Source organism: Anomaloglossus baeobatrachus, chromosome 1 (genome assembly GCF_048569485.1).
Source record: "Anomaloglossus baeobatrachus isolate aAnoBae1 chromosome 1, aAnoBae1.hap1, whole genome shotgun sequence".
Classification (NCBI taxonomy): domain Eukaryota; kingdom Metazoa; phylum Chordata; class Amphibia; order Anura; family Aromobatidae; genus Anomaloglossus; species Anomaloglossus baeobatrachus.
Genome location: NC_134353.1, coordinates 268,207,488 through 268,234,091, shown reverse-complemented (window position 1 = coordinate 268,234,091; position 26,604 = coordinate 268,207,488). Strand labels below are relative to the sequence as shown.

Genomic DNA, 26,604 nt, shown 5'->3' with positions numbered 1-26,604 from the left:
AATCCCACTGAAAATATTAAATTGAGGCACATATTCAGCACTCTTACATGTCTGGTTTTTGATCATCTGGAAAATGATTGCATATTGTCACATTTAAGCTCAAATGATTAATGTCTCGGCTTTCTATTCTTTTTTCTTTTCTGAATGATGTATTCAATAAAATTCCTGTCTTCTTTATTTCTTCACAGGGTTTGGAGTTAAGCTTTTCTCAAATATCACAGCTCAGGGATGATGTCTACTTTATTGAGAATGCGTTAAACCGAACAAAGCAAGAGCGTTTAGGAGAAAATGAAACAATCGTGAAATCAACAAAGAGTAGAAGCACCGGACAATCAGTGACTGAACCTCAGACTCAAGCACCGTTGAGTACGTACTTCTTCTCTTCTGTGATCTAATATTTTTATATCTTATATAAGTGCATAAGTGAAACAATAGAAAATATAGTTTGAAGTTGCAGATTAGTAACATTGTTTGTGAAAGGCTATTTTTGGGGTACGTTGGGAATCTATATTAAATAGTTATTCACATAATTGTATTATTTTGCACAAAGTATGGTAAATGCAAACTCATTCTTAATATACAGAAGTAGCCCAAGATGAATATTATGTCTTTTACCTTTGTGCATTTTTTTCATCTCAGTCACTCACCCTGTGCATCCAGCTTCACATACCCGAATGAGCAGGGGCGTAGATAGAAATCATGGGGCCCCATAGAAGAAGTCTTAACTGGGCTGCCCCACTAAAAAAATAAAGTAATATAATCTCATATCTCATATCTTTGCATCCCTTACAAAGTAATTGTCCTCCTATTGAAGCCCCTTAGTGTTCCCATGCATTAAGATACCCCTTTCATGGCCCCATAAAGTATGATGCCAACAAAAGTGCCACTCAAACACATTATGAAACTCCCTAAATGATTCCCAACGCAGTATCCTTCACACGTAGAGTTTGATGATCCTACATTATCTCCCATCAAATCATGTTACCGCCACAGTGACCCCAACACAGAATGATGGCCCCGACACAACCCTCCATGCAGTATAATGGCTATCAATACACTATAATGGCCCTTTTACCCCTAGAATGACGGAGAAGGTTGCTGACACCTCTCTCTTCCATCATTGCTATCAACTGTATCGGCATCCATATAACTCAATACATTGCATTCATGGCAGAATAAAGAATCTATGCAATTTTTTTCTCCTGCTCTGGGATGCTGTCAATATTTATCTAGTTACACCACTGTCTTCAACAGATCTCTGGCTGACATAGCAACCCATGTGAGCGCCTATGGGTGCATGGAATGATGTGCATCCATGCCGGTGCACTTTTAATACCGCTGTCAGAGTTTGACAGCATCATTTAACAGGTTAATAGTTGTGGGCACAGTTCCACTCCCCCACTACTGTTAAAGACAGGTCCTGGCTCTAACCCCCTGCCATTACTTGCCAGGTATGAGGTGAGCTCATCCTGTGATCCCACTGCATAAAGCCGCTATTTATTTGTACCACACATGTACAGTTGATGACGGAAAGGGGCTGAAGATGAGGCTACCCTGACGCCAATCTATAAATACTGTAAAAAGTCTCCATAGGTTCCTATATACAATATGATGACCTCCCACAGCTTCGTATAAAGAATATAATGGTTCCACAGCTCCCCATATACTTTATAATGTATCACATTCCCTTTATACTGTATGATGTTCCACAGCTCTCTATTTACAATTGATGGCCCCTACAATGCCTTTATACAATTCGATGCCCCATCAGGTCCCTATATACAGTATTATGATCACTTACAGCTTCCTATATACCTTATAAGACACTCGGAACTTCGACTTTATAGTATGATGGTTCTCACAGCCTCACTATATGTAGAATAATAATCCCACAGCCTTCCTAAATGTAGTATGACACCCATAGCTCCCTATACAATTATGAGGTCTCAGAGGCCCATATGTATACTATCATGCGATTACTTTTTATGCAAAGTTGATTGTCCCTAAAGATCCTATATACATTTTAACGTCTTATCAACTTTTTATGTACATTAGGAAGTCTTGACTGGCCCCCTTTATACAATATGATGATCCCCATAGTTACCAATATATAGAAGGAAGGTCCCCACAGTCTCACTATATGTAGTATAATGCACTCACACCCTCCCTATACAGTATGTAGTATAATGTCCCTACAGGTTCTCTTATATATAGTATAATTCCTTACAATCTCCCTACATGTAGTAAAATGTCTCCACAGCCTTCCTATATGTAGTATAATGTCACTTCAGGCTCTCTTATATGTAGTATAATATCCCCTCAGCCTCCCTTGTATAAAATATAATATCACCACAGCTTTCCTATATGTAGAATATTATCCCCTCAGCCTCTCTTATGTGTAGTGTAAGATCCCCACAGCCTCCCTTCTAAGTGGTATAATGTGCTATCAGCCTCTCTTATACAATGCCTTGAAAACCTATTTATACCCCGTAAACGTTAAAATATTTTTCCACTTTACATCCAAATCTTAAAAGTATTTTTTGGGATTTTATGTGATATATAAACAATAATTAGCAGGTATTTGTGAAGTTTAAAGGAAGTGATGCATGGTTTTCTAAATATTTAAAAAATATAAATCTGAAAATTCTGACATGGATTTGTATTTAGCCCGCTGTAGTCTCATACCTTTAAATTAAACGCTGAGTGACCCATTGCCTCCAGATATCACCTAATTAGTATATTGAGTCCACCTGTGTGTAATTTATTCTCAGTATAACTACAGCTGTTCTGTGAAGGCCTCAAAGATGTGATATAGAATATTGGGGACCAAACAGCATCCAAGAAACACACCAAACAGGTCAGGAATAAAGTTGTGGAGAAGAAATAAGCAGGGTTAGATTATGTAAAAATAGCTTACACTCTAAACATCTCATGGAGCACTGTTTAGTCCATCATCCAAAAAGGAAGGAGAATGTTACAACTCTAAACCCCCCAAGACATGACAGTCCACCCACCTAAACTGACATCCCAAGCAAAGATAGGAATAATTAAACAAGCAGCTAAGAGGCCCAGTGTCACTCTGGAGGAGCTGCAGAGATCTACCGCTCAGGTGGGAGAATCTGTCCACAGGATAACAATTAGTCGTATAAACTTGAAAAGAATCCAGCTCACTGCCACCTGACCTCACCGTGCCTCAGTTTCGGATACCGGCCCCGCCCTGGCCGCACACTCCATAAATCTGTCCTTTATGGAACAGTGGCAAGGAGAAAGCCATTTTTGAAATCAAGCAATAATAAGCCCTGTTTGTAGTGTACATAAAGCCATGTAAAGGACCCAGCTAGCATGTGGAAGAAGTTTCTTTGTTCAGATAAGACCAAAGTAGAACTTTTTGGGCTAAATACAAAATGCTGTCTGTGATGGAAAACTAACACTGTGCATCACTATCCCTACTGTCAAATATGGTGATGGCAGCATTATGCTGTGAGGAGGCTTTTCTTCAGCAGAGACAGGGAAGCTGGTCAGAGTTGATTGGAAATTGGATGGAGCTAAATACAGGACAATCCTAGAGGAAAACAAATCAGAGTCTGCAAAAGACCTGGGGTGTAGGTTTATCTTCCAACATGACAACAACTCTTAACATACTGCTATATTAGAATAGTTTAGATAAAAGCTCATTCATGTGTTTGATTAGCCCAATCATAGTCTTGACCTAAATCAAATTATAAATCTATGCCAAGAATAGAAAATTCCTGTTCACAGATGTCTCCATCCAATCTCACAGAGCTTGAGCTATTTTGTAAAGAAGAATGGGCAAAAAAGTTATCCTCTAGATGTGTAAAGCCGGTAGAGACACACCCCAAAAGATTTGCAGCAGTAATTGCAGTGAAAGGTTCTGGAAAGTATTGAATCGGGAGGGGCTGAATACAAATGCATGTCACAATTCTCAGATATATATTTTTAAATATTTAGAAAACCATGTATCATTTCCTTTACCATTCACAAATACTTTGCATTGATGTACCTCCGAAATTCCAATAAAAGTAATTTAAGCTTGCAGGTATAACGTGAAAAAAAGTGGAAACATTCAGAGGGTATGAATACTTTTTCATAGCACTGTATGTAGTATAATGATAATAGAATAAATATATCAAATAGATTTTGAGAATAAAAATAATTATTTCAATAATAAAATAATATGTTTTATATATATATATATATATATATATATATATATATATATATATTCGGCCGGCTGCCGAACCACTCGGGTCCGTTATCGTCGGTGGGTGGCTTGAGCTCCTCCCGGACCCGGGGGTCACGTCGCTCTGAAAGGGAGTTGGCGCTACGTGTAGGGATTTCGGTGGGGAAGGTTCACGGCGGAGGCCGTGGAGTTTAAAGGTGTAAGTTCGTGACGCCACCCACCAGTTGTAGTGAATGTGGGCACCACTGCTGCCGTTAACTAGGCTCCCGGGGACGGTGTTATGCAGCCTGGTGTTGACCCCTCCGTGGGCAGGGGGTGATGGTCCCGGGGCCCGGTGGTTGTGAGGTGCGGGCAAGATGGTGTGGTGCGGTGCGCGGCCCGAGGGCACTGTTGTACTCACTATGACAGATACACTGGAGTCTCTGGTAAACCAAAAGGATGGTTGTCGGTGCCCTCAGCCGGCTGCGCTTTGCCCCTTTCTCAGGTTGGTGGCTCCCGCCTTTCTCCTGCCCCTCTTTGTAGAACTTGACTGCCTATGCTTCAGCAACGGTAGTCCACTCCCTGGCTTGATGTGTGTCGGGGAACCCGTTTGCCTGCAGGCGCTGGCCCGTGGGATCTCTCTGCCTGTGTGGTGGCTTTCTATCCCCCTCGGTGGGCTGTTGCCGTCTTTCAGGTCGTGGGACGGGAAAGGACCTAAGGTCCAGACCTCAATCAGTGAATTCGACGTGGTCCAGTGGCTTCTGGACCTCGTTCTGGGTGTGAATACCCCTACTGGTGCTCCGGTTTCCAGTTGGCTCCCCGGTTCTGTTCCGGCAGGCCACTACCCTGTCCCTGTCCCTTACGGTTCCATCAGCCGTCTTCCTGGCTCTTGCAGGCGGCAAACACCGTCTGCCTCCTTGCCACGGTACCAGGGCTACGACCCTGGGACCGGTTAGTGTTGTTGTTGCAGACCTGACGCCACAGACCTGCTGCACTTGAACTCCACTACTCCACACTCACTACTCAACACTGTGCTCCCCACGGGGAACTAACTACTGACTGAGTGTTTCCTGTCTCAGGCCCTCTCGACTCCTCGGTGGGCATGGCCAACCGCCTGGCTCCACCCCCTGGTGTGACCATTGAACACAGAGAGGTGACAAGGATTTTGTAGGTTGGCTGCTGCCATCTTATTTAGGGCTGATGTTTGTGCAGGGGTCTACCTGTGACTACCTGGCTAGTCCAGGGCGTCATATATATATATATATATATATATATATATATATGAGAAAAAATTCCAGCCGCACACTGTGAAGAACCAAAATAAATTTTACCTTATACATAAATGGAGGTATTTAGAATATTATAATGGCCAATGTAATACCAGCCCAGCGCCCCTTCACGGCAACCTCCTTTCCTGGGTCCTACACTACACTGCATCTTCTCTGGGTTTTAAAAACCTACAAGATCATCTGGTGAACAAAAAGGAGGCTAATGAAGCAGCCAGAAGCAGGGGTGCAAATCCAGCAAACAGAGCAACACTCCTTGTTATATGCATTATACAATAGAAAAAAACCAGAATGAAACAGGGGTTCCCTTGCTGGCTTCCCACGCTGGTACTAACCTGAGTTCAAACCGTACTGGCAGCACCTTTACAATGTGAACAGGTGCGTATCTGGTTGGTGTATAAATATGAGAAAAAATTCCAGCCGCACACTGTGAAAAACCAAAATAAATTCTACCTTATACATAAATGGAGGTATTTAGAATATTATAATGGCCAATGTAATACCAGCCTAGCGCCCCTTCACGGCAACCTCCTTTGCTGGGTCCTACACTACACTGCATCTTCTCTGGGTTTTAACAACCTACAAGATCATCTGGTGAACAAAAAGGAGGCTAATGAAGCAGCCAGGAGCAGGGGTGCAAATCCAGCAAACAGAGCACCACTCCCTGTTATATGCATTATACAATAGAAAAAAACAGAATGAAACAGGGGTTCCCTTGCTGGTATCCCACGATTGTACTAACCTGAGTGATAATTTTTTCTCATATTTATACACCATCCAGATACGCCCCTGTTGTACATTTTAAAGGTGCTGCCAGTACGGTTTGAACTGTGGTTAGTACCAGCATGGGAAACCAGCATGTTTCATTCTGTTTTTTTCTATAGTATAATGTGTCGCGGGCGGAGGGGCCGCGCTCGCTACGCTCGGGTCCGGGGCTGCTGTTGCTCGGTGGCTCGAGCTGTGGGCCGGACCCGGGGACTCGAGCAGCGCTCCTCGCCCACGAGTGAAAAGGGTGGTGGTTTGTTTGGGGAGATAGTCCGTGACGCCACCCACGGGTCATGGTGATAATGCGCACCACCGCTGCTGATGACGGGGATCCCGGGAGCGATGGCAGGGAGCAGCTAGGATGTTGGTTCCCCCTCCGTGGGTAGGGGTTGGTGATCCCGGGGCCTGGATGGTGATATGGGGAGGCAGGGTAGCTGGGGTGCAGGGTTGCGGAGGCACTGTTGTACTCACTCAGGCACAGATTCACAGAGTCTCTGGTAAACCAAACGGCTGGATGGACAGGTCCCGCAGCCGGCTGCAGTGTCTTTGCTCTCCCCGGACAGGTTGATGGTGACTGTCTTTCCCTGCACCGTTGTGTATGTACTGACTCCGATGGTTGCCCAACGGTAGTCCGCTCCCCGGCGTGTATGTACCGAAGGATCCCGTTTTGCCCGTAGGTGCTGGCCCTTGGATCTCTAGCCTATGGCGGTGCCTTTTAATCCTCACTGTGTGGACTGTTGCCTTCTGTCGGGTCTTGGGTGTTAGGAAACCCCTGGGGTTCCGGTCACTCTCGGATTTGACCGTTGTCGGTGGCTCCTAGCCTTGTCGGGGTCCGATGGCCCTGCCTTTGTGCTTGGTACAAATCTGCTCCCCGGCTTAGTACCGGCGGGCCACCGCCTGTCCCCGGTCCTACGGTTCCGCTGACTTGCACCACCTCCTGCAGACGGCCACCACCGTCTGCCGACCTTGCTGACAGTGCCTGGGCTCCTACCCAGACACTAGCAGTTTCTCCACTCCAAACTCAACTCCTCATTCCACTTCCACTGAACTCCAAACTCACACTACAACTGTCTGCTTTTTCCCGCCTCCAGGTCTGTGAACTCCTCGGTGGGTGGGGCCAAACCGCCTGGCTCCGCCCCACCTGGTGTAGACATCAGACCCTGGAGGGAGGCAACAAGGATTTTGTTTGACTGATGTAGACTATCCAGGGGAGGGGGTGTGTGTGATGTTGTGTCTGTGACTACCTGGCTAGTCCAGGGCGTCACATTCCCCCTTGGTGAAATGCAGACCATCCGCGGGCTGCCCCTCCATCACCGGTTTTATTTCTGAAAAATATAATTTAAAAACAGGTAAACATTAACATAAGCATTCTTTTGATTCTTCCCTTACGGGAGGCTTTTCTCTTAAACGTTACTTAACGGCATAAAAACATTTTTTATTAATAACGGACGGGTTAATGTTCTTCCGCTTTCACTTCCCCACCCAAGCAACCTACACCTTCATGCTGCCCCTAAGAAACGGGCAAAACCCCTCTTCCCCAGTCCGGAAGCAGGAACTCGGTTCCAGGTCACCCAAGCGGGAATGGGTACTGTGTCTCGCACCCGGCTGTCATTTCAGGGGGCCCCACGTCCTGGGGGACACCTGACCCCCGGAGGATGGTCACCAGTCGTGGTGGTGACCGTACCCCAGCCTACTCTGCTGCGGGTCCTTCCTCCAATCTGCCTCTCCGGAGGCAGCAACGGAATACATCCCACAAATTATTTACTAGGCCACAAGTTCGTGGTTGGCCTATAAGTTCTCGGCCTTGTCTCTGGAAGGGGCTTAGTGGGAACACATAAGGTCACCACGGGGACGGGGCTTGGTATAGGTGCATCACTGGGCACTGGTTCACTGGCAGTTATTTCCGTTTCCATTTCTTCCACGGGTTGTGGGAACATTATCACCGGAACAATCACCGCGCCGTTCTGCATAGGCCAGTCTGCTGGAAAGTCACCCATCACTGTGTGGATCACCTCTTATTCTTTCTCCCCATTCGGTATGGGAACCAGAACTTTGTTTGCCAATCTCAATGGGGGTGGGCACCTCTTCAGGTGGTCCCTGGAAACTGTAGCTGAGGTCTTCCCCTGGTCGCCGCTAATTAGATAAGTCTTCTCGTTCTCCCATTCGGTGGGCTGTATGACGTACGGGGTCTTCTCCTGTCAAGGCTGTCTTCAGCTGGGGAAAGGACTCTTCATGCTTTTCTTCCCACACAAACGGGAGTCCAGGGGCTCTGCCACCCTTGGTCTGTCCCACGAGGAGATCTTGCATAGGTGCAGCCATCTTCGTGTACCCCTTGATGAAGCGGCGATAATAGCCCACCAGGCCCAGGAACTGTCTCACCTCTCTCACTGCGGTCGGCCTCGGCCAGTCCTGGATAGCAGTGATCTTCTCGGGATCTGGGGTGACACCTTCTGCGCTCACCACGTGTCCGAAGTACTGTATCCTGGGCTTCAGCAGGTGGCATTTGGAGGGCGTCAGCTTCATCCCATACCTAGCAAGGGACGCGAGCACTTCAGCCAGGTGCTCCAGGTGAGCCTCGTACGTCTGGGAGTATACGATCACATCATCTAGATACAGCAAGACAGTTTCGAAATTGAGATGTCCCAGGCAGCACTCCATGAGCCGTTGGAAGGTTCCAGGGGCATTGCACAGCCCAAATGGCATGCTGTTGAACTCGCAGAGTCCCATGGGAGTGGCAAATGCAGTCTTCTCCCGGTCCTCTGGTGTGACCGCCACCTGCCAGTCTCCACTTGTAAGGTCAAGGGTAGAGATGAAGTTAGCAGTTTTCAGCGCAGCCAGCGACTCCTCGATACGGGGGAGAGGATAGGCATCTTTATGCGTTATCTGGTTGATCTTCCGGTAATCCACACACATTCGCATGGTGCCATCCTTCTTCTTCACCAGTACCAGTGGAGCTGCCCAGGGACTACAACTATCCTGAATGACCCCTGCCTCCTTCATGTTCCTCAACATGTCCTTAGCGCATTGATAGTGTGCTGGTGGGATGGGCCTATACCTTTCTTTGATGGGTGGATGTATGCCTGTAGGGATATGGTGTTGAACCCCTTTAATCCTCCCGAAATCTAGTGGGTGCTTGCTGAAAACCTGCTCATACTCCTGTGCTAGCCTGTACACTCCCTTTTTGTGATGCGTGGGTGTAGCTTCAGTGCCTATATGCAGTTCATGGCACCACTCCGCTAACTGTTCGGGGGGTATATGGTCACTGGCAGGGGGTGCAGAGGTAGGAGGGGCGGTCTCATGAATGGTGTGAGGGTCTAGGGTAAGCAGCTTGGCCAAGGTAGCGTAACGGGGAAGTCTAACTTCTTCCACCCCACAATTCTGCACTCTCACAGGCACTCTCCCCTTCCTGACGTCAACCACCCCTCTGGCCGCCATCACCGTGGGCCAGTGCTCAGAAGGCATGGGCTCCACCATCGCCGCATAGTCGCGCCCCTGGGGACCTGCTGCTGCCCTGCACCAAATCATCATCTCGCTTCTTGGTGGCACCACCAAGGGGGCCACATCCATCACCCTTACTCCACCAATCTCTCCACCCGTCAAGTTCACTTGCTGCCGATATAGGAGGGCCCGGATCTCACGCTGTACTGCCCTCTGTCGGCCTCCTCATGCAGTGGCGGCCAACAGACTCAGCACCTCACCCATACAATGCTCCATCACATTAGTCCCTAGAATTACTTTTGGGTTATGGTCACTGGGTTCATTCAGCACCACAATCATTCCTTGGTGTTTTAGCTCCACACGTCCCACGGTCAGGGCCACTTGTTTATATCCCACTTGGGTCAGAGGGAGTCTATTGGCCGCGACAAGGGTCAGGCTATCATCGGGGGGGCAAGTTCCCCAATACTGCTGGTACAATGTATAGTGCATAGTGGTTACCTGCGATCCAGTGTCCAATAGGGCCATGAGCGGGATGCCGTCCACTGCCAAAGGAATGATGGAGCAAACTCCAACGTACTGGTCTCACCAATCACGGGGGCCATTGGGGTCTACTCCTGAGGATTGGCCCTTGGCACCAGGGGTTGCTCGTTTAATGGGCATCGCCTGGAGTAGTGGCCAGGCTTGCTGCACCTGTAACAAATAAGAGGCCCATACCGCGAGTCGTTGGTCCTTCTCTGCTACATCCAGGGGACGTCCTCCGGGCTGTCGGCGAGCTGGATCTTCCCTGGGGGCTTGACTCCCGTTGGAAGATGGAGTGCGGCGAGGATCTTGGCAAGGTCTCCATCCATGCGGCGTACCTGGGCAGCCAGTTCCTCCATCATCCCAACAGGCGCTGCAGGGGTCGGTAGAGCTGGGGGAGGAGGTGCCACCAAGATGGGAGCAGTTTCAGCCAGCCATGGGGAGCGTCTGGTGTTGGGGCTTGCAGGGCCTTGATGGCCCGGTCTTTCAATACTGCAAAGTCCAGATCAGGGTGTTCCAGGGCTTACAGCCATAGCTGCTTGTGGTCTTCCGTGGACCCCAGCCCTTGCAGGAATTGTTCTACTAGCATCTTATTGCTGTCCACATCGTTAATAGTGTCCACCGCTTCAGCGAACGGAGAGCTGTTTGCAAGCGCAAGGCATAGTCTCTTATATTGTCCGCAGGCCGCTGTCGGCACTGATAAAACTGCATCCGCAATTCTGCTTCCGTGCGGGTCTCAAAAGCGGTTTGGAGTTTCTCAAAAATGGTAGTCACCAAGGCCCGGTCCGCGTTGGTCCAGGTCTCCGTCTCCTGCTCAGCCACGCTGGTTAGCTGCCCTAGCACTACCTCACTCAGGCACAAATTCACAGAGTCTGTGGTAAACCAAACGGCTGGATGGATGGGTCTTGCAGCCGGCTGCAGTGTCTTTGCTCTCCCCGGAAAGGTTGATGGTGGCTGTCTTACCCTGCACCATTGTGTATGTACTGACTCCGATGGTTGCCCAACGGTAGCCGCTCCCCGGCGTGTATGTACCGAAGGAGCCCGTTTTGCCCGCAGGCGCTGGCCCTTGGATCTCTAGCCTATGGCAGTGGCTTTTTATCCTCACTGTGTGGACTGTTTCCTTCTGTCAGGTCTTGGGTGTTAGGAAACCCCTGGGGTTCAGGTCACTGTCAGATTTGACCGTTGTCGGCGGCTCCTAGCCTAGTCGGGGTCCGATGGCCCTGCCTTTGTGATTGGCACAAATCTGCTCCCCGGCTCGGTACCGGCGGGCCACCGCCTGTCCCCGGTCCTACGGTTCCGCTGACTTGCACCACCTCCTGCAGACGGCCACCACCGTCTGCCGACCTTGCTGATAGTGCCTGGGCTCTTACCCAAACACTCATTTTGTGTGTGTGTCCCCGAGTGTGGTGAGTATCCCATGTCGGGGCCTCACCTTAGCAACTGTACGGTACATACTCTTTGGCGCCTTTCATTCTCATTCTTTAAGTCCCCCTTGTTCACATCTGGCAGCTGTCAATTTGCCTCCAACACTTTTCATTTCACTTTATCCCCATTATGTAGATAGGTGTAAAATTGATTGGTAAATTGGAACGCGCTGGATTAAAATTTCGCCTCACAACATAGCACCCGGCGCTGCCCGGGATAGTAACTATCTCTCTGTTTCTCTCCCATTCTCTGTCTGTCTCCCCCTCTGTATATATCTCTCTGTCTCTCTCTCTCTCTATATCTCTTTGTCTGTCTGTTTCTTTCTCCGTCTGTCTCAATCTCTTTCTCCGTCTGTATCAATCTCTTTCCATGTCTGTCTATCTATCTCTGTCACTTTCCCTGTCTGTCACTTTCCCTGCCTGTCACTTTCCCTGTCTGTCACTTTCCCTGTCTGTCACTGTCTGTCTCTTTCCCTGTCAGTCTGTTTCTTTGTCTGTGTCTGTCTCTTTGTGTCTGTCTCTTACCCTGTCTATGTCTGTTTCTTACCCTGTCTGTGTCTGTCTCTTTCCCTATCTGTGTCTGTCTCTTTCCCTGGCTGTGTCTGCCTCTTTCCCTGTCTGTCTCTTAACCTGTCTCTCTTTCACTCTCTTTCCCTCTCTTTCCCTGTCAGTCTGTCTCTTTGTCTGTGTCTGTCTCTTTGTGTCTGTCTCTTACCCTGTCTATGTCTGTTTCTTACCTTGTCTATGTCTGCCTCTTTCCCTGTCTGTGTCTGTCTCTTTCCCTGGCTGCATTGTGACACGCCAACATTCCATATAAGGGCGTGGCTGCGCATTTTTTTTTGCACACAAAAACCACAAAACAAATAGAAATTGAATTATTAAAAGGCAAAAACTAAGCTGATAGAAGCATTTCACAACATATATTTAAACACCACAGATATTCCACACAGATTTAACTAAATTGGTCAAGTAATGTGGTCCGTCTGTCTCTTTCCAGGTCTGTCTCTTTCCCTGTCTGTCTCTTTCCCCGTCTGTCTCTTTCCCTATCTGTCTCTTTCCCCGTCTGCCTGTCTCTGTCTGTCTCTTTTTTTGTCTGTCTCTATCTCTCTGTTTCTTTCCCTATCTGTTTCTTTCTAGGTCTGTCTCTTTCCCAGGTCTGTCTCTTTCCCCGGCTGTCTCCTCGTCTCTTTGTCTGTGTCTTTTCCTGTCTGTCTCTTTCCCTGTCTGCCTGTCTCTGTCTGTGTTTTTCCTTGTCTGTCTCTATTTCTCTGTCTCTTTCCCCATCTGTCTCTATCAAGGTCTGTGTCTTTCCCCAACTATCTTTGTCTGTCTCTCTGGCTGTCTCCTCCTTCCTTGTCTGCCTGTCTCTGTCCCTGTTTACATGTCTGTCTGTCACTTTCCCCATGTGTCTCTTTCCCCATGTGTCTCTTTCCCCATCTGTCTCTTTCCCCGTCTGTCTCTTTCCCCGTCTGTCTCTTTCCAAGTCTGTCTCTTTCCAGGTCTGCCTCTTTCCAGGTCTGTCTCTGACTGTCTCTTTCCAGGTCTGTCTCTTTCCAGATCTGTCTCTGTCTGTCTCTTTCCTCATCTGTCTCTGTCTCTTTCCCCGTCTGTCTCTGTCTGTCTCTTTCACCATCTGTCTCTGTCTGTCTCTTTCACCATCTATCTCTGTCTGTCTCTATCTCTCTGTCTCTATCTCTCTGTCACTTTCCCTGTCTGTATCTCTGTCTGTCTTTCTGTCTGTCTCTCTGTCTGTCTCTCTCTGTCTCTCTCTATCCGTCTCCCCACCGACATCTTATTACCTCACATATAAGCTTCTTATACTATGAATGTCTTTTGTTCCTATAGCAACCAATCACAGCTCCTACTAATAACCTGTAGTTCCAGGCTCCATTTACTTTAATGGAGGCATGTTTTTTGGAGAGTAACTGTAAAGCATGGCGTTAAATTTTCCTGTCAAAACATAGTCTACGACGTTCCCTGGGTCATATGAGGTGTCTGTGCAAAATTTCGTGATTGTAAATGCGACGGTGCGCATACACTTTTCGTTTCACTTTTTCCCCATTATGTAGATAGGGGCAAAACTGATTGGTAAATTGGAACCCACGGGATTAAAATTTCGCCTCACAACATAGCCTATAATGCTCTCGGGGTCCAGACGTATGAGTGTGCAAACTTTTGTGGCTGTGGTTGCGATGGTGCAGATGCCAATCCCGGACATACACACACACATACACACATACATACACACATTCAGCTTCATATATTAGATACTAGCTGTACTACCCGGCTTCGCCTGGGTTAATAACTGCTGTTAACAAAATAGAATGTATTAACATTCCCGGGATAGAATGTATAAATAGAATATATTAACGCCCAGTATAGTAATTGTCTCTCTGTTTCTCTCCCATTCTCTGTCTGTCTCCCCCTCTGTATATATCTCTCTGTCTCTCTCTCTATCTTTGTCTGTCTGTCTCTTTCCCTGTCTCTCTCTCTATCTCTTTGTCTGTCTGTTTCTTTTCCTAATTCACAAGTTTTGCCTACTGTAACATACTTCCACCACCAAGGTGGTAAAGCTTCTATTACAATTGAATCACACAAAAATCTGTTATAGGTATACAGATATTAAAGAATCTCAAAGAAGCCAATAATAATAAAAATACTTTTTATTTATTATTTATTAAAAATACATATATGAAAAAACTCCACTTTATAGTACCCAAGGACTAGGTTAACAGGTCAGAAGGTTTAATAATAGTCCCACATTAACATATGGATTCAAGGCTTCATAGTGCCCTATAGTTGATTATATATAAGGCTAAAATAAATTCAGACCTTCGTTTTCCCAAATGCAGAACTAATTACATAAACCATAATCATAGTAGCATACTGTGTGGTGACCAATAGCTGAGTGCAAAGTACCAAATACCAATTCTCTAGGTCACTAAGGGATTCTCAGTTAGCATTAATGTATATCCTGCTATGTGGGCATACAACCGGAGCACCATTCCAATAAGGTTACCCCTATATTGCACCGCATAGCTAATCAGTAAGGATAGTAACCCTTAATCCCCTAGGGAGACCACTAGCATGCATTACCTGTTAGAAGACCTGATATCCACGTCCTGCGACCCCAACACGTGTTTCGCCTTTTCTTCTTCAGGGGGCGTGTGTTGGGGTAGGGGGACTTGGTCTTTATGTAGTACGCTACCTAATCATGTGAACTCCACTCACCCGTGCTGTTCGGCGCGGCGTCGGGAGGCCGGACTGCCGGAAGTGCAAGGAACTTCCGCCCGGCGGCTCTGACCCGCATACTGCGTTCCATCTGTCACCTGACAATGGAAGCAGCGCATGGCCAATTCTAGCCGCCGAGCCGAAGTCGCAGCCCGAGCCTCTCCAGACCCGTGCATCACACTGTGAGGGCAGTGCACATAAAGCAGCGAAGATTTTAACACGAGGGGACAACCCTCTTCATATACAATACATACATCAATTAAACAAGCGTATAAACTCTTAAGGAGTAGGGTGCATCACAGATTGTCAGAGAAAATAGTGTCAAAAAGACATCAATATGTGTATATAAATAGTGCTGACATAAAATAATAGTGTACATATACATGATAATAAATAGATAATACAGTATACAAAGGTGCATATTAATAAATGGTTAAATAAAGATGAAATTTACATGAAATTTGCATAAAGTAAATATATATAGTGAACATATAAATATATATATAATAATAATAAAATGTGATGGTGCTACTTCATAAACATACAATTAACATATACAATACATAAACTTTCATTCGTCATCTGACCATAAAAACATGTCTTTAACATCAAGTTCCCTTCACAAAAAATCTTTAAAAAATCCTTCATAGTAGAGCATTTTTTCCATATCTATTTATCAATATAACAATGCACTATACACACTCCAAATGAACAACACCCCCCCGAAATTGATAAGAAGGGTGATCCACCTCCATCATCCCCAAAAGGAAATGAAGGAGGCGGGCCAGCCAACCCACCCGTTCTCATACAAATAACAATAAATTTTATTGCACACAAAAAGGCTTCATCAAATATCGATTCTTCTCGCATCCAAAAATATTTTCATAGATATGGATATTCTATACAAAAGAAAGAAGAATACATGTTAAAATATAATAAAATCATGATTAAAAACCTAAACCACCAACCCCTAAACACTAGTTCTTAGTCTCTAGAACTCACAAAAATGCACCAAACCCCATGGTTTCATTAAGACCCAGGGGACTCAGGGATTCTAATCTAAAAATCCATCTACTTTCTACACGGGCCAGTGCTTTCGCCAAATCACCACCCCTAGATCCCAGATCCACTGAATCTATGCCTCTAAACTTGAGTAGATGGGGATTGCAATTGTGTTCTCTCTTGAAGTGTCTCGGTATCGTTTTTAATTGGGACTCATCTTCAATAGTTTTTGCTTTATTTATATCCCGGCAATGTTCACGTATTCTGATCTTGAATTCTCGGGTTGTTAGGCCCACATATACCTTATTACATGGGCATTGGGCATGGTAAATTATACCCTTTGTTGAACATGTGATATTTTTCCGGATATCATAGATACGGGACCCATCATGATTGGGGAATGTCTTCGTTTTAATTGTATTTGCACAAGCTTTGCAAAGGCCACAAGGAAAAAAGCCTGGAGTTAGAGGTCTATCACTACTCTCCCTTTTTCTTTGGAAGTGGCTATGAACCAAGTTATCCCGTAAACTGGGTGATCTCCTAGCCACAATAGATGGTTTTTCAGAAATAAATCTCTTCAGAATAGGATCTGCCTGAAGAATCTTCCAATGTTTTTGAAGGATGTTCATCATAGGTAGCCATTGATTATGATAGTTTGTGATGAAACGTACCTGATCATTTGGTTTTTGTCCTTTTTTGGAGGCAGGATTGTACAATAGTTGATTCCTAGTGGTATTCCTGGCTCTTTGAAAACCTCTTTTTATCCATCTTTTGCTGTATCCACGTTCCAGTAGTCTCTGTGACAAATTCTGTGATTGATGAAAAAATTGAGAATCATCAGAGCAAATTCTTTTAACTCTCAGAAATTGCCCTATAGGTATGCCTCTAATTGTATTTTGAGGATGAGATGAACTGGCGTGCAAAAGAGTATTTGTAGCCGTTTCCTTTCTAAAAACAGTAGTAGCAAGTCTACCATTGGGAAGAGTGTCAATGAGAATATCAAGAAATTCAATTTTGTGGCCAAATTTATATGTTAATTTAATGTTTTGATTATTCTTATTGAGAGATTCCATAAAACCATCCAGCTCTGAAGTTGTTCCATCCCAGATAAACAGCACATCATCTATGTACCGCATCCAATTGTGTACATTGCTGATACCCGGGATGTCACTGTTGAAAAAAATCTCTCTCTCCCATGCTCCCATAAATAAATTCGCATACGAGGGGGCACAAGATGCCCCCATTGCTGTTCCTTGCGTTTGTATATATATATTTTGGTCAAACGTGAAGATATTATGGGTCAGTATGAAATTTAAAAGAGTAATCAAAAGTTTGACCATGGAATCCTCAATGTTGCTATTCTTAAGAAAGAACTCGGCTGCTTTTATGCCATCAGAGTGTTTTATAGAAGTATAAAGGGATTCCACATCTGCCGTGACCAGAACCATATTTTCATCCAATTCAAGGTTATCAAGCTTGCATAAGACAGATGTGGTATCCCTAATATACGATGGCAGTTCTGCTACCAGAGGTTTTAAAAAATAATCAATCACAGAACAAATGATCTCGCATAATCCTCCTTTTCCTGATACTATTGGTCTACCTGGTGGATCCTGTATATTTTTATGGATTTTAGGTATCAGGTAGAGAGTTGGTAATTTGGGGTGTAGTTCAGCAATAACATCCACCATCTTTTTAGGGATTATGCCATCATCAAAGGCCTGTGTCAGAATGGAGACAAGTTGGTCCTGAAATTCCAACATAGGGTTATAACGTAATTTGGCATAACAGTTTCTGTCATTTAGTTGTTTATGGGCCTGTTTGAGATAAAGCTCATTGGGCCACACCACCAGGTTACCCCCTTTATCTGCAGGTTTAAACTGCACATCCTGCCAAGTTTGCAGCTCCTCAAGAGCTTTTTTTTCCTTCAAATTTAAATTAGATCTTCCTCTATATTTATGTTGTTTTTTAAGTTCCTCCTCCACCACTTTGATGAAAACATCAATGGCTGGAACCGTATTGAGCGAAGGAAATTTTTTTGATTTAGTTACAAGGGAAAGGGGAAACTTACTTGTAGTGGTGTCTTGATTTTCATCAGATAACTGTTGCAAAATTTCAATAGCCTCCAGTTCTTCTTTTGTATCAAGCTTTGTCAGTTCTTCTGGTTTGAAATGATATCTTTTAAATAGGATTTTTCTACCAAACAAGTGTAGATCTTTTATTATTGTGAAGAGATCTGGGGGAATAGATGGAGAAAATGAAAGTCCTCTCTCCAACAATGCTACATGGGTGTCATTCAATGCATGTGTAGAAAGATTAATTACCTTAGTACGATCTCGAAGATTTGGCCCACCATCTTTATCAAAAATATTGTATTGTTTTTTGTTGTTATTATTGGATGGTAGTTTCCCTTGAATCTTGCGCTTTTTTGGAAATTCAGTTGAGCCAGACGGATTTTCATTATCTGACACTGATGAGACTGAGGTGATAGAGCCTCTTTTTGTTCCTTCTCTTATTTTTCTATTTTGCCAATAAAAGATGTTATTCTTTTCAAAGTCTGTTATATCCCTTTGATATTTCAGAGCTTTGTTGGCACTTATACTTTTCTCCCACTTCTCAGACTCCTTATCCACCATAATGGAAAATTAATTGAATGTATCATCATCTAATTCCTTTTTAATGCTGTCATATAAGATTTTAATTTCTTCCTCCATTTTTTTCAGCATTATGGAATTTTTTTCAATGATTATTTTTATAAATTCGAGGGAACAGGTATTGGCCGCATCCATCCACCTACGCACAAGGGACTCATCCTCAAGATCGAAGGTTGGGTATATCTGAATTCTGAGTCCTCTGGGTATAATTCTTTGGTCCTAATAATTGTCCATCGACGTCTTAGTCCACCATAGTTTGGTTTGTTTAAAAATCAAGTTTTTATATTTTTTTGTAAGTTCTTTAGTTGAGATAGATGTACTTTGGGTTACATACGTGGAGTTTTTGCAAAAAATATTGGTAGCTTTGGATTGCCAAGACGTAAGTTTGGCTTGAAGATCCATTTAAGCAACGGCAATCTGTTATAAAAACAGGAATAGATCAATAATTCACAAGTTTTGCCTACTGTAACATACTTCCACCACCAAGGTGGTAAAGCTTCTATTACAATTGAATCACACAAAAATCTGTTATAGGTATACAGATATTAAAGAAGCTCAAAGAAGCCAATAATAATAAAAATACTTTTTATTTATTATTTATTAAAAATACATATATGAAAAAACTCCACTTTATAGTACCCAAGGACTAGGTTAACAGGTCAGAAGGTTTAATAATAGTCCCACATTAACATATGGATTCAAGGCTTCATAGTGCCCTATAGTTGATTATATATAAGGCTAAAATAAATTCAGACCTTCGTTTTCCCAAATGCAGAACTAATTACATAAACCATAATCATAGTAGCATACTGTGTGGTGACCAATAGCTGAGTGCAAAGTACCAAATACCAATTCTCTAGGTCACTAAGGGATTCTCAGTTAGCATTAATGTATATCCTGCTATGTGGGCATACAACCGGAGCACCATTCCAATAAGGTTACCCCTATATTGCACCGCATAGCTAATCAGTAAGGATAGTAACCCTTAATCCCCTAGGGAGACCACTAGCATGCATTACCTGTTAGAAGACCTGATATCCACGTCCTGCGACCCCAACACGTGTTTCGCCTTTTCTTCTTCAGGGGGCGTGTGTTGGGGTAGGGGGACTTGGTCTTTATGTAGTACGCTACCTAATCATGTGAACTCCACTCACCCGTGCTGTTCGGCGCGGCGTCGGGAGGCCGGACTGCCGGAAGTGCAAGGAACTTCCGCCCGGCGGCTCTGACCCGCATACTGCGTTCCATCTGTCACCTGACAATGGAAGCAGCGCATGGCCAATTCTAGCCGCCGAGCCGAAGTCGCAGCCCGAGCCTCTCCAGACCCGCGCATCACACTGTGAGGGCAGTGCACATAAAGCAGCGAAGATTTTAACACGAGGGGACAACCCTCTTCATATACAATACATACATCAATTAAACAAGCGTATAAACTCTTAAGGAGTAGGGTGCATCACAGATTGTCAGAGAAAATAGTGTCAAAAAGACATCAATATGTGTATATAAATAGTGCTGACATAAAATAATAGTGTACATATACATGATAATAAATAGATAATACAGTATACAAAGGTGCATATTAATAAATGGTTAAATAAAGATGAAATTTACATGAAAAATTTCATCAGATAACTGTTGCAAAATTTCAATAGCCTCCAGTTCTTCTTTTGTATCAAGCTTTGTCAGTTCTTCTGGTTTGAAATGATATCTTTTAAATAGGATTTTTCTACCAAACAAGTGTAGATCTTTTATTATTGTGAAGAGATCTGGGGGAATAGATGGAGAAAATGAAAGTCCTCTCTCCAACAATGCTACATGGGTGTCATTCAATGCATGTGTAGAAAGATTAATTACCTTAGTACGATCTCGAAGATTTGGCCCACCATCTTTATCAAAAATATTGTATTGTTTTTTGTTGTTATTATTGGATGGTAGTTTCCCTTGAATCTTGCGCTTTTTTGGAAATTCAGTTGAGCCAGACGGATTTTCATTATCTGACACTGATGAGACTGAGGGAACTTGATGTTAAAGACATGTTTTTATGGTCAGATGACGAATGAAAGTTTATGTATTGTATATGTATTGTATATGTTAATTGTATGTTTATGAAGTAGCACCATCACATTTTATTATTATTATATATATATTTATATGTTCACTATATATATTTACTTTATGTAAATTTCATGTAAATTTCATCTTTATTTAACCATTTATTAATATGCACCTTTGTATACTGTATTATCTATTTATTATCATGTATATGTACACTATTATTTTATGTCAGCACTATTTATATACACATATTGATGTCTTTTTGACACTATTTTCTCTGACAATCTGTGATGCACCCTACTCCTTAAGAGTTTATACGCTTGTTTAATTGATGTATGTATTGTATATGAAGAGGGTTGTCCCCTCGTGTTAAAATCTTCGCTGCTTTATGTGCACTGCCCTCACAGTGTGATGCGCGGGTCTGGAGAGGCTCAGGCTGTGACTTCGGCTCGGCGGCTAGAATTGGCCATGCGCTGCTTCCATTGTCAGGTGACAGATGGAACGCAGTATGCGGGTCAGAGCCGCCGGGCGGAAGTTCCTTGCACTTCCGGCAGTCCGGCCTCCCGACGCCGCGCCGAACAGCACGGGTGAGTGGAGTTCACATGATTAGGTAGCGTACTACATAAAGACCAAGTCCCCCTACCCCAACACACGCCCCCTGAAGAAGAAAAGGCAAAACATGTGTTGGGGTCGCAGGACGTGGATATCAGGTCTTCTAACAGGTAATGCATGCTAGTGGTCTCCCTAGGGGATTAAGGGTTACTATCCTTACTGATTAGCTATGCGGTGCAATATAGGGGTAACCTTATTGGAATGGTGCTCCGGTTGTATGCCCACATAGCAGGATATACATTAATGCTAACTGAGAATCCCTTAGTGACCTAGAGAATTGGTATTTGGTACTTTGCACTCAGCTATTGGTCACCACACAGTATGCTACTATGATTATGGTTTATGTAATTAGTTCTGCATTTGGGAAAACGAAGGTCTGAATTTATTTTAGCCTTATATATAATCAACTATAGGGCACTATGAAGCCTTGAATCCATATGTTAATGTGGGACTATTATTAAACCTTCTGACCTGTTAACCTAGTCCTTGGGTACTATAAAGTGGAGTTTTTTCATATATGTATTTTTAATAAATAATAAATAAAAAGTATTTTTATTATTATTGGCTTCTTTGAGCTTCTTTAATATCTGTATACCTATAACAGATTTTTGTGTGATTCTGTTTCTTTTCCTGTCTGTTTCTGACTCTCTGTCTCTTTCTCCGTCTGTCTCAATCTCTTTCCCTGTCTGTCTGTCTATCTATCTCTTTCCTTGTCTGTCTATCTATCTCTATCACTTTCCCTGTCTCTCTCTTTCCCTGTCTGTCTGTTTCCCTGTGTCTGTCTGTCTCTTTGCCTGTGTCTGTCTCTTTACCTGACTGTGTCTGTCTCTTAACCTGTATCTCTCTTTCCCTGTCTGTCTCTTTCCCTGTCAGTCTGTCTCTTTGTCTGCCTGTCTCTTTGTGTCTGTCTCTTACCCTGTCTATGTCTGTTTCTTACCCTGTCTGTGTCTGCCTCTTTCCCTGTTGTGTCTGTCTCTTTCCCTGGCTGCATTGTGACACGCCAACATTCCATATAAGGGCGTGGCTGCGCATTCTTCTGAAGTTCTGGCTGCACTGTGGCTCCCAGCTCCATTCGCTTTAATGGAGGCAGGTTTTTTGGTGAATAACTGTAAAGAGCGGGGTTAAAATTTCCCCTCAAAACATAGCCTATGACGCTCTCGGGGTCCAGAAGTGTGAGTGTGCAAAATTTTGTGGCTGTAGCTGCGACGGTCCGGATGCCAGTCCCGGACATAAACACACACACACACACATACATGCACACATACACACATGCAGCTTTATATATATATATACATATATATATATATATTTATATATATATATATATATATATATGTATAGCACTTGATTATGCATCAAAAACAATTCACAAAACCATGATTGATAGTACAATATTAAAAGTGGGTCGGTACTGAAGTCATGAGAATCAAAAGGAAACATGGGGACATAAGAGCATGTTCAAAGTGTAGCAGGTGAAAAGTTAAAATAGAGTTGATTTGTTTAAAGTATCAATAATAAGTACTGAGTCCAGCAGTAACTATATATATGTGACCATGGGCTGTGAAGAGTGGCATACAAAAGTTTGGGCACTCCAAAATTACTGTTATTGTTAACAATTAAAGCGCATCAATCACCATGATTTATAGCCACAACCATTAGTAAAACACCTCTATAATGGCATTAGCATAAATAATAGATAGGGGGAGGACGGACAGGCAGGGGAACGGGAATCACTGTGAAATCCCACCCCAGCTATCTGACAATCAAAAAACTGCTCATTTTACAAAGTTTACTTGCTTGTGTTTCAAAACCTATACATCCTACATGACATCTAAAGATAGGTATAGAATCAGCCTGATAGTGCCGGTACAGCACTGGCTTTAGGTTATATAGGAAAATCCTGGTGATTGGTGCGCTTTAAGAAAATTGCAGATTAAATGATCTCCAAAAAACATAGTTTAATTTGCATTTTAGGCAAAAAAAAAAATAATTTTCATCTTTTACATTTTAAAATGAACAAAAAAGGATAATGAGCCAAGGCAAAAGTTTTGACACCTACATAGTTAGTACCTAGTATCACCCCCTTTGACAAGTATCACAGCTTATAAATGCTCTTTGTAGCCAGCCAAGAGTCTTAGACTCTGTGCGCACATTGCGTTTTTTCATGTGTTTACGCAGCGTTTTAAACTGCAGCATAAACCCATGCGTTTTGCGTCCCCAGCAAAGTCTATGAGAATTTGGCAAATTCCATGCGCACGTTGCGTTTTGGATGCCAAATTTTTTTACAAAATCGATGCATTCTAAAAAGCAACATGTCACTTATTTTGTTCTGTTTGGATGCTTTTTCCATTCTGTCTATGGGAGAGCAAGCATCCAGAATGCAGGAATTCCGCATCCATTCTGCATTTAAAATACATCCAAAATGCAGCGTTTTGGCTGCGTTTTGAAATGCACATGCAATGACAAAACGCTGCAGAATATTTGTCACGGCAGTACGCAATGTGCGCACATACCCTTTCAATTCTTGTTTGAGGGATTTTCATCCATTCTTCCTTGGAAAAGTCTTCCAGTTCTCTGAAATTCCTGGGTTGTTTTGCATGCACTGATTTTTGAGGTCTAGCCACAGATTTCCAATGATGTTCAGATCAGGGGACTGTGAGGGTCATTGTAAAACCATCAGCTTGCGCCTATTGAGGTAGTCCATTGTGCTTTTTGATGTGTGCTTAGAATCATTATTCATTTGTAGAAGCCATTCTCTTTTCAAATTCCATCCTCATAGTCTCCTAATTGGAACATCATGTGGCTAGACCTCAAAAGAGCAGTACACGCAGGACGACCAGGAATCTCACAGAACTGGAAGACTAGGGAGCTATGTGAGGGCTCATCCTATTTATAGTGGCTATGTGAAAGCTCATATGCTATATAGGAGATATGTGGGGACTCATACTGTATATAGGGACTATGTGGTGGCTCATCCTGTTTATATGTGGCTGTTTAAGGGCTCATACTGTACAGATACAGGGCTATGTGGGGGCTCATCTTGTATATAGAAGGCTATGTGTGGACTCAAACGGTGTGTAGGAACTATGTGGAGGTTCATACTGTATATAGTAGAGCTATGTAAGGGCTTGTACTGTATATATGGAGGCTATAGGAGGTCCCAGACTGTATATAGGGGCTATGTGAGGCCTCATTCTGTATCTCAGACAAGCTATGTGTGTGCTAATCCTGTAAATAGGGAGGCTTTGTGAGGGCTCATACTGTATCTAAGGAGCTGTGTGGAGGGCTTATCCTTCATATAGGGAGGCTATGTGAGGATTCATAGTATATCTAAGGAGCTGTGTGGAGGGCTTATCCTGCATATAGGGAGGCTATGTGAGGATTCATAGTATATCTAAGGAGCTGTGTGGAGGGCTTATCCTGCATATAGGGAGCCTATGTGAGGATTCATAGTATATCTAAAGAGTTGTGTGTGGGGCTTATCCTGCATATAGGGAGCCTATGCGAGGATTCATAGTATATCTAAGGAGCTGTGTGGGGGGCTTATCCTGCATATAGGGAGGCTATGTGAGGATTCATAGTATATCTAAGGAGCTGTGTGGAGGGCTTATCCTGCATATATGGAGGCTATGCGAGGATTCATAGTATATCTAAGGAGCTGTGTGGGGGGCTTATCCTGCATATAGGGAGCCTATGCGAGGATTCATAGTATATCTAAGGAGCTGTGTGGGGGGCTTATCCTGCATATATGGAGGCTATGTGAGGATTCATAGTATATCTAAAGAGCTGTGTGGGGGGCTTATTCTGCATATAGGGATATATAATCTCATATATGTGAGGGCTCATTCTGTATATAGAGGGGCTATGTGGGTGCTCATATTGTATATAGGAAGCTATGTCAAGGCTCATCCTGTATATAGGAGTTCGGTGTGGGCTCATTGGGCTCATATGGTATATGAGGGGATGTTAGCATACATAATTCTACTCAATATTAAGTGATACAATTAATATAAAATAATTATAACTGATATGTTAATATTCATATTGAGCAGAAGTAGTTTCAGCCTATTGGTTCCACAGCAGTCACAGTCTTTCATGTGGAAAATTAATTTCCCGCCCCTGTTCTATTATGTTTGCTATACATAAAGGGAAAAAAATAGTACCTTACCTCTAAAAAAATTGTGTCAACTAACAAATCTGAATTTTGGTAGACTCATTCATCACTGCTTAAAATGTTTGCCTTTAGATTAGTTTTATGTAAGTGCAATACTGATGCATTTATATCCCCATATTTTGCCACATATCCTAACCCAACCTGGGATTTGACACCCTAAACTAATAAGTCAATAAAAAAAATGTAGCAGGCTCACCATTCAATGATCTGGATCCAGAGGTGCTGGGATAAAGAGGCTGGTGTCCACAATACAATGCAAGATGAAGATGAAGGAATCCCGCATACCATTCCTCGTAAAATTCTTCAAGACTTTATTGACATATTAAAATTAGTGATGAGCGAGCATGCTTGTAACTACTCGGTACTCGCACGAGTATCGCTGTACTCGGGCTGCTCGGCGGGGACCGAGTAATCTCGCGATACTCGTGCTGTACTCGTGGTCTTCATTTCTGCATGTTGGCGCTCTTTTGAGAGCCAGCCCTCATGCAGGGATTGGCTGGCAGACCACTGCAATGCCACAGCCCTGTTAGTTGTGGAATTGCAGTGATTGGCCGGCCTGCACAGCGTGACCGAGCCTTTATACCGGCCGGCGCGCTGTGCTCTGCTCACAGCTATCCAGACAGTCAGTGCAGGGAGAGTGTCGCTGATTCAGGGAAAGCTTTGCGGCCCTTTATAGCTTTTTCAGTTGCAGGGCTGCAAACAGTGTGACCAAAAGTCCTTCTCAGGACTATTCTAGTTGTATACAGGCAGGCAGGGTATAGCCAGGTCGGAGTACAGTAGCAGAGTCCTTCTCAGGACTATTGTTGCTATATACAGGCAGGGTATAGCCAGGTCTGAATACAGGCTAGTGACCAGAAGAGTCCTTGTCAGGACTATTGTACCAGTATACAGGCAGGCAGGCAGGCAGGGTATATATAGCCATTCCTAGTGGTGACCGTATACCAGCCTTCATCATATCTGGGGCTGGTGTACACAGTGTAAAACAGTCCAGATAGTGTCTGACTTGTCTGTAATTGTCGCTCCCCAAAAAAACCTGTTAAGTTCTTATTGCGTCCGTGCTTGGTTTTTAAAACCGCACGTGTGTGCCTGTTGATGGCAGCGTACAGGTGCACTTGTGTGCAATTTCCACAAACTTTGATATAACGCACAAGTAGTGAATATACACGTCAGCAGTGCACAGCATTGCAAAATGCGCAAGGGCATTGGCAAGGAACAAGGAAGTGGACGTGATGGTGGTGCAGGCAGAGGCCGAGGTCGTGGGCAAGCT

At 43.9% G+C, this 26,604-nt stretch overlaps 1 protein-coding gene across 1 annotated transcript in view; it reads left to right on the top strand.

The window, feature by feature from the left end:
* The window catches only part of LOC142311533 (uncharacterized), a 183,382-nt gene that overhangs the window by 114,049 nt on the left and 42,729 nt on the right, over window positions 1-26,604 (top strand). The window contains exon 7 of the mRNA XM_075350051.1: window positions 189-366. Coding sequence (XP_075206166.1) covers window positions 189-366 — 178 coding nt within the window. The remainder of the gene's footprint in view (window positions 1-188; window positions 367-26,604) is intronic.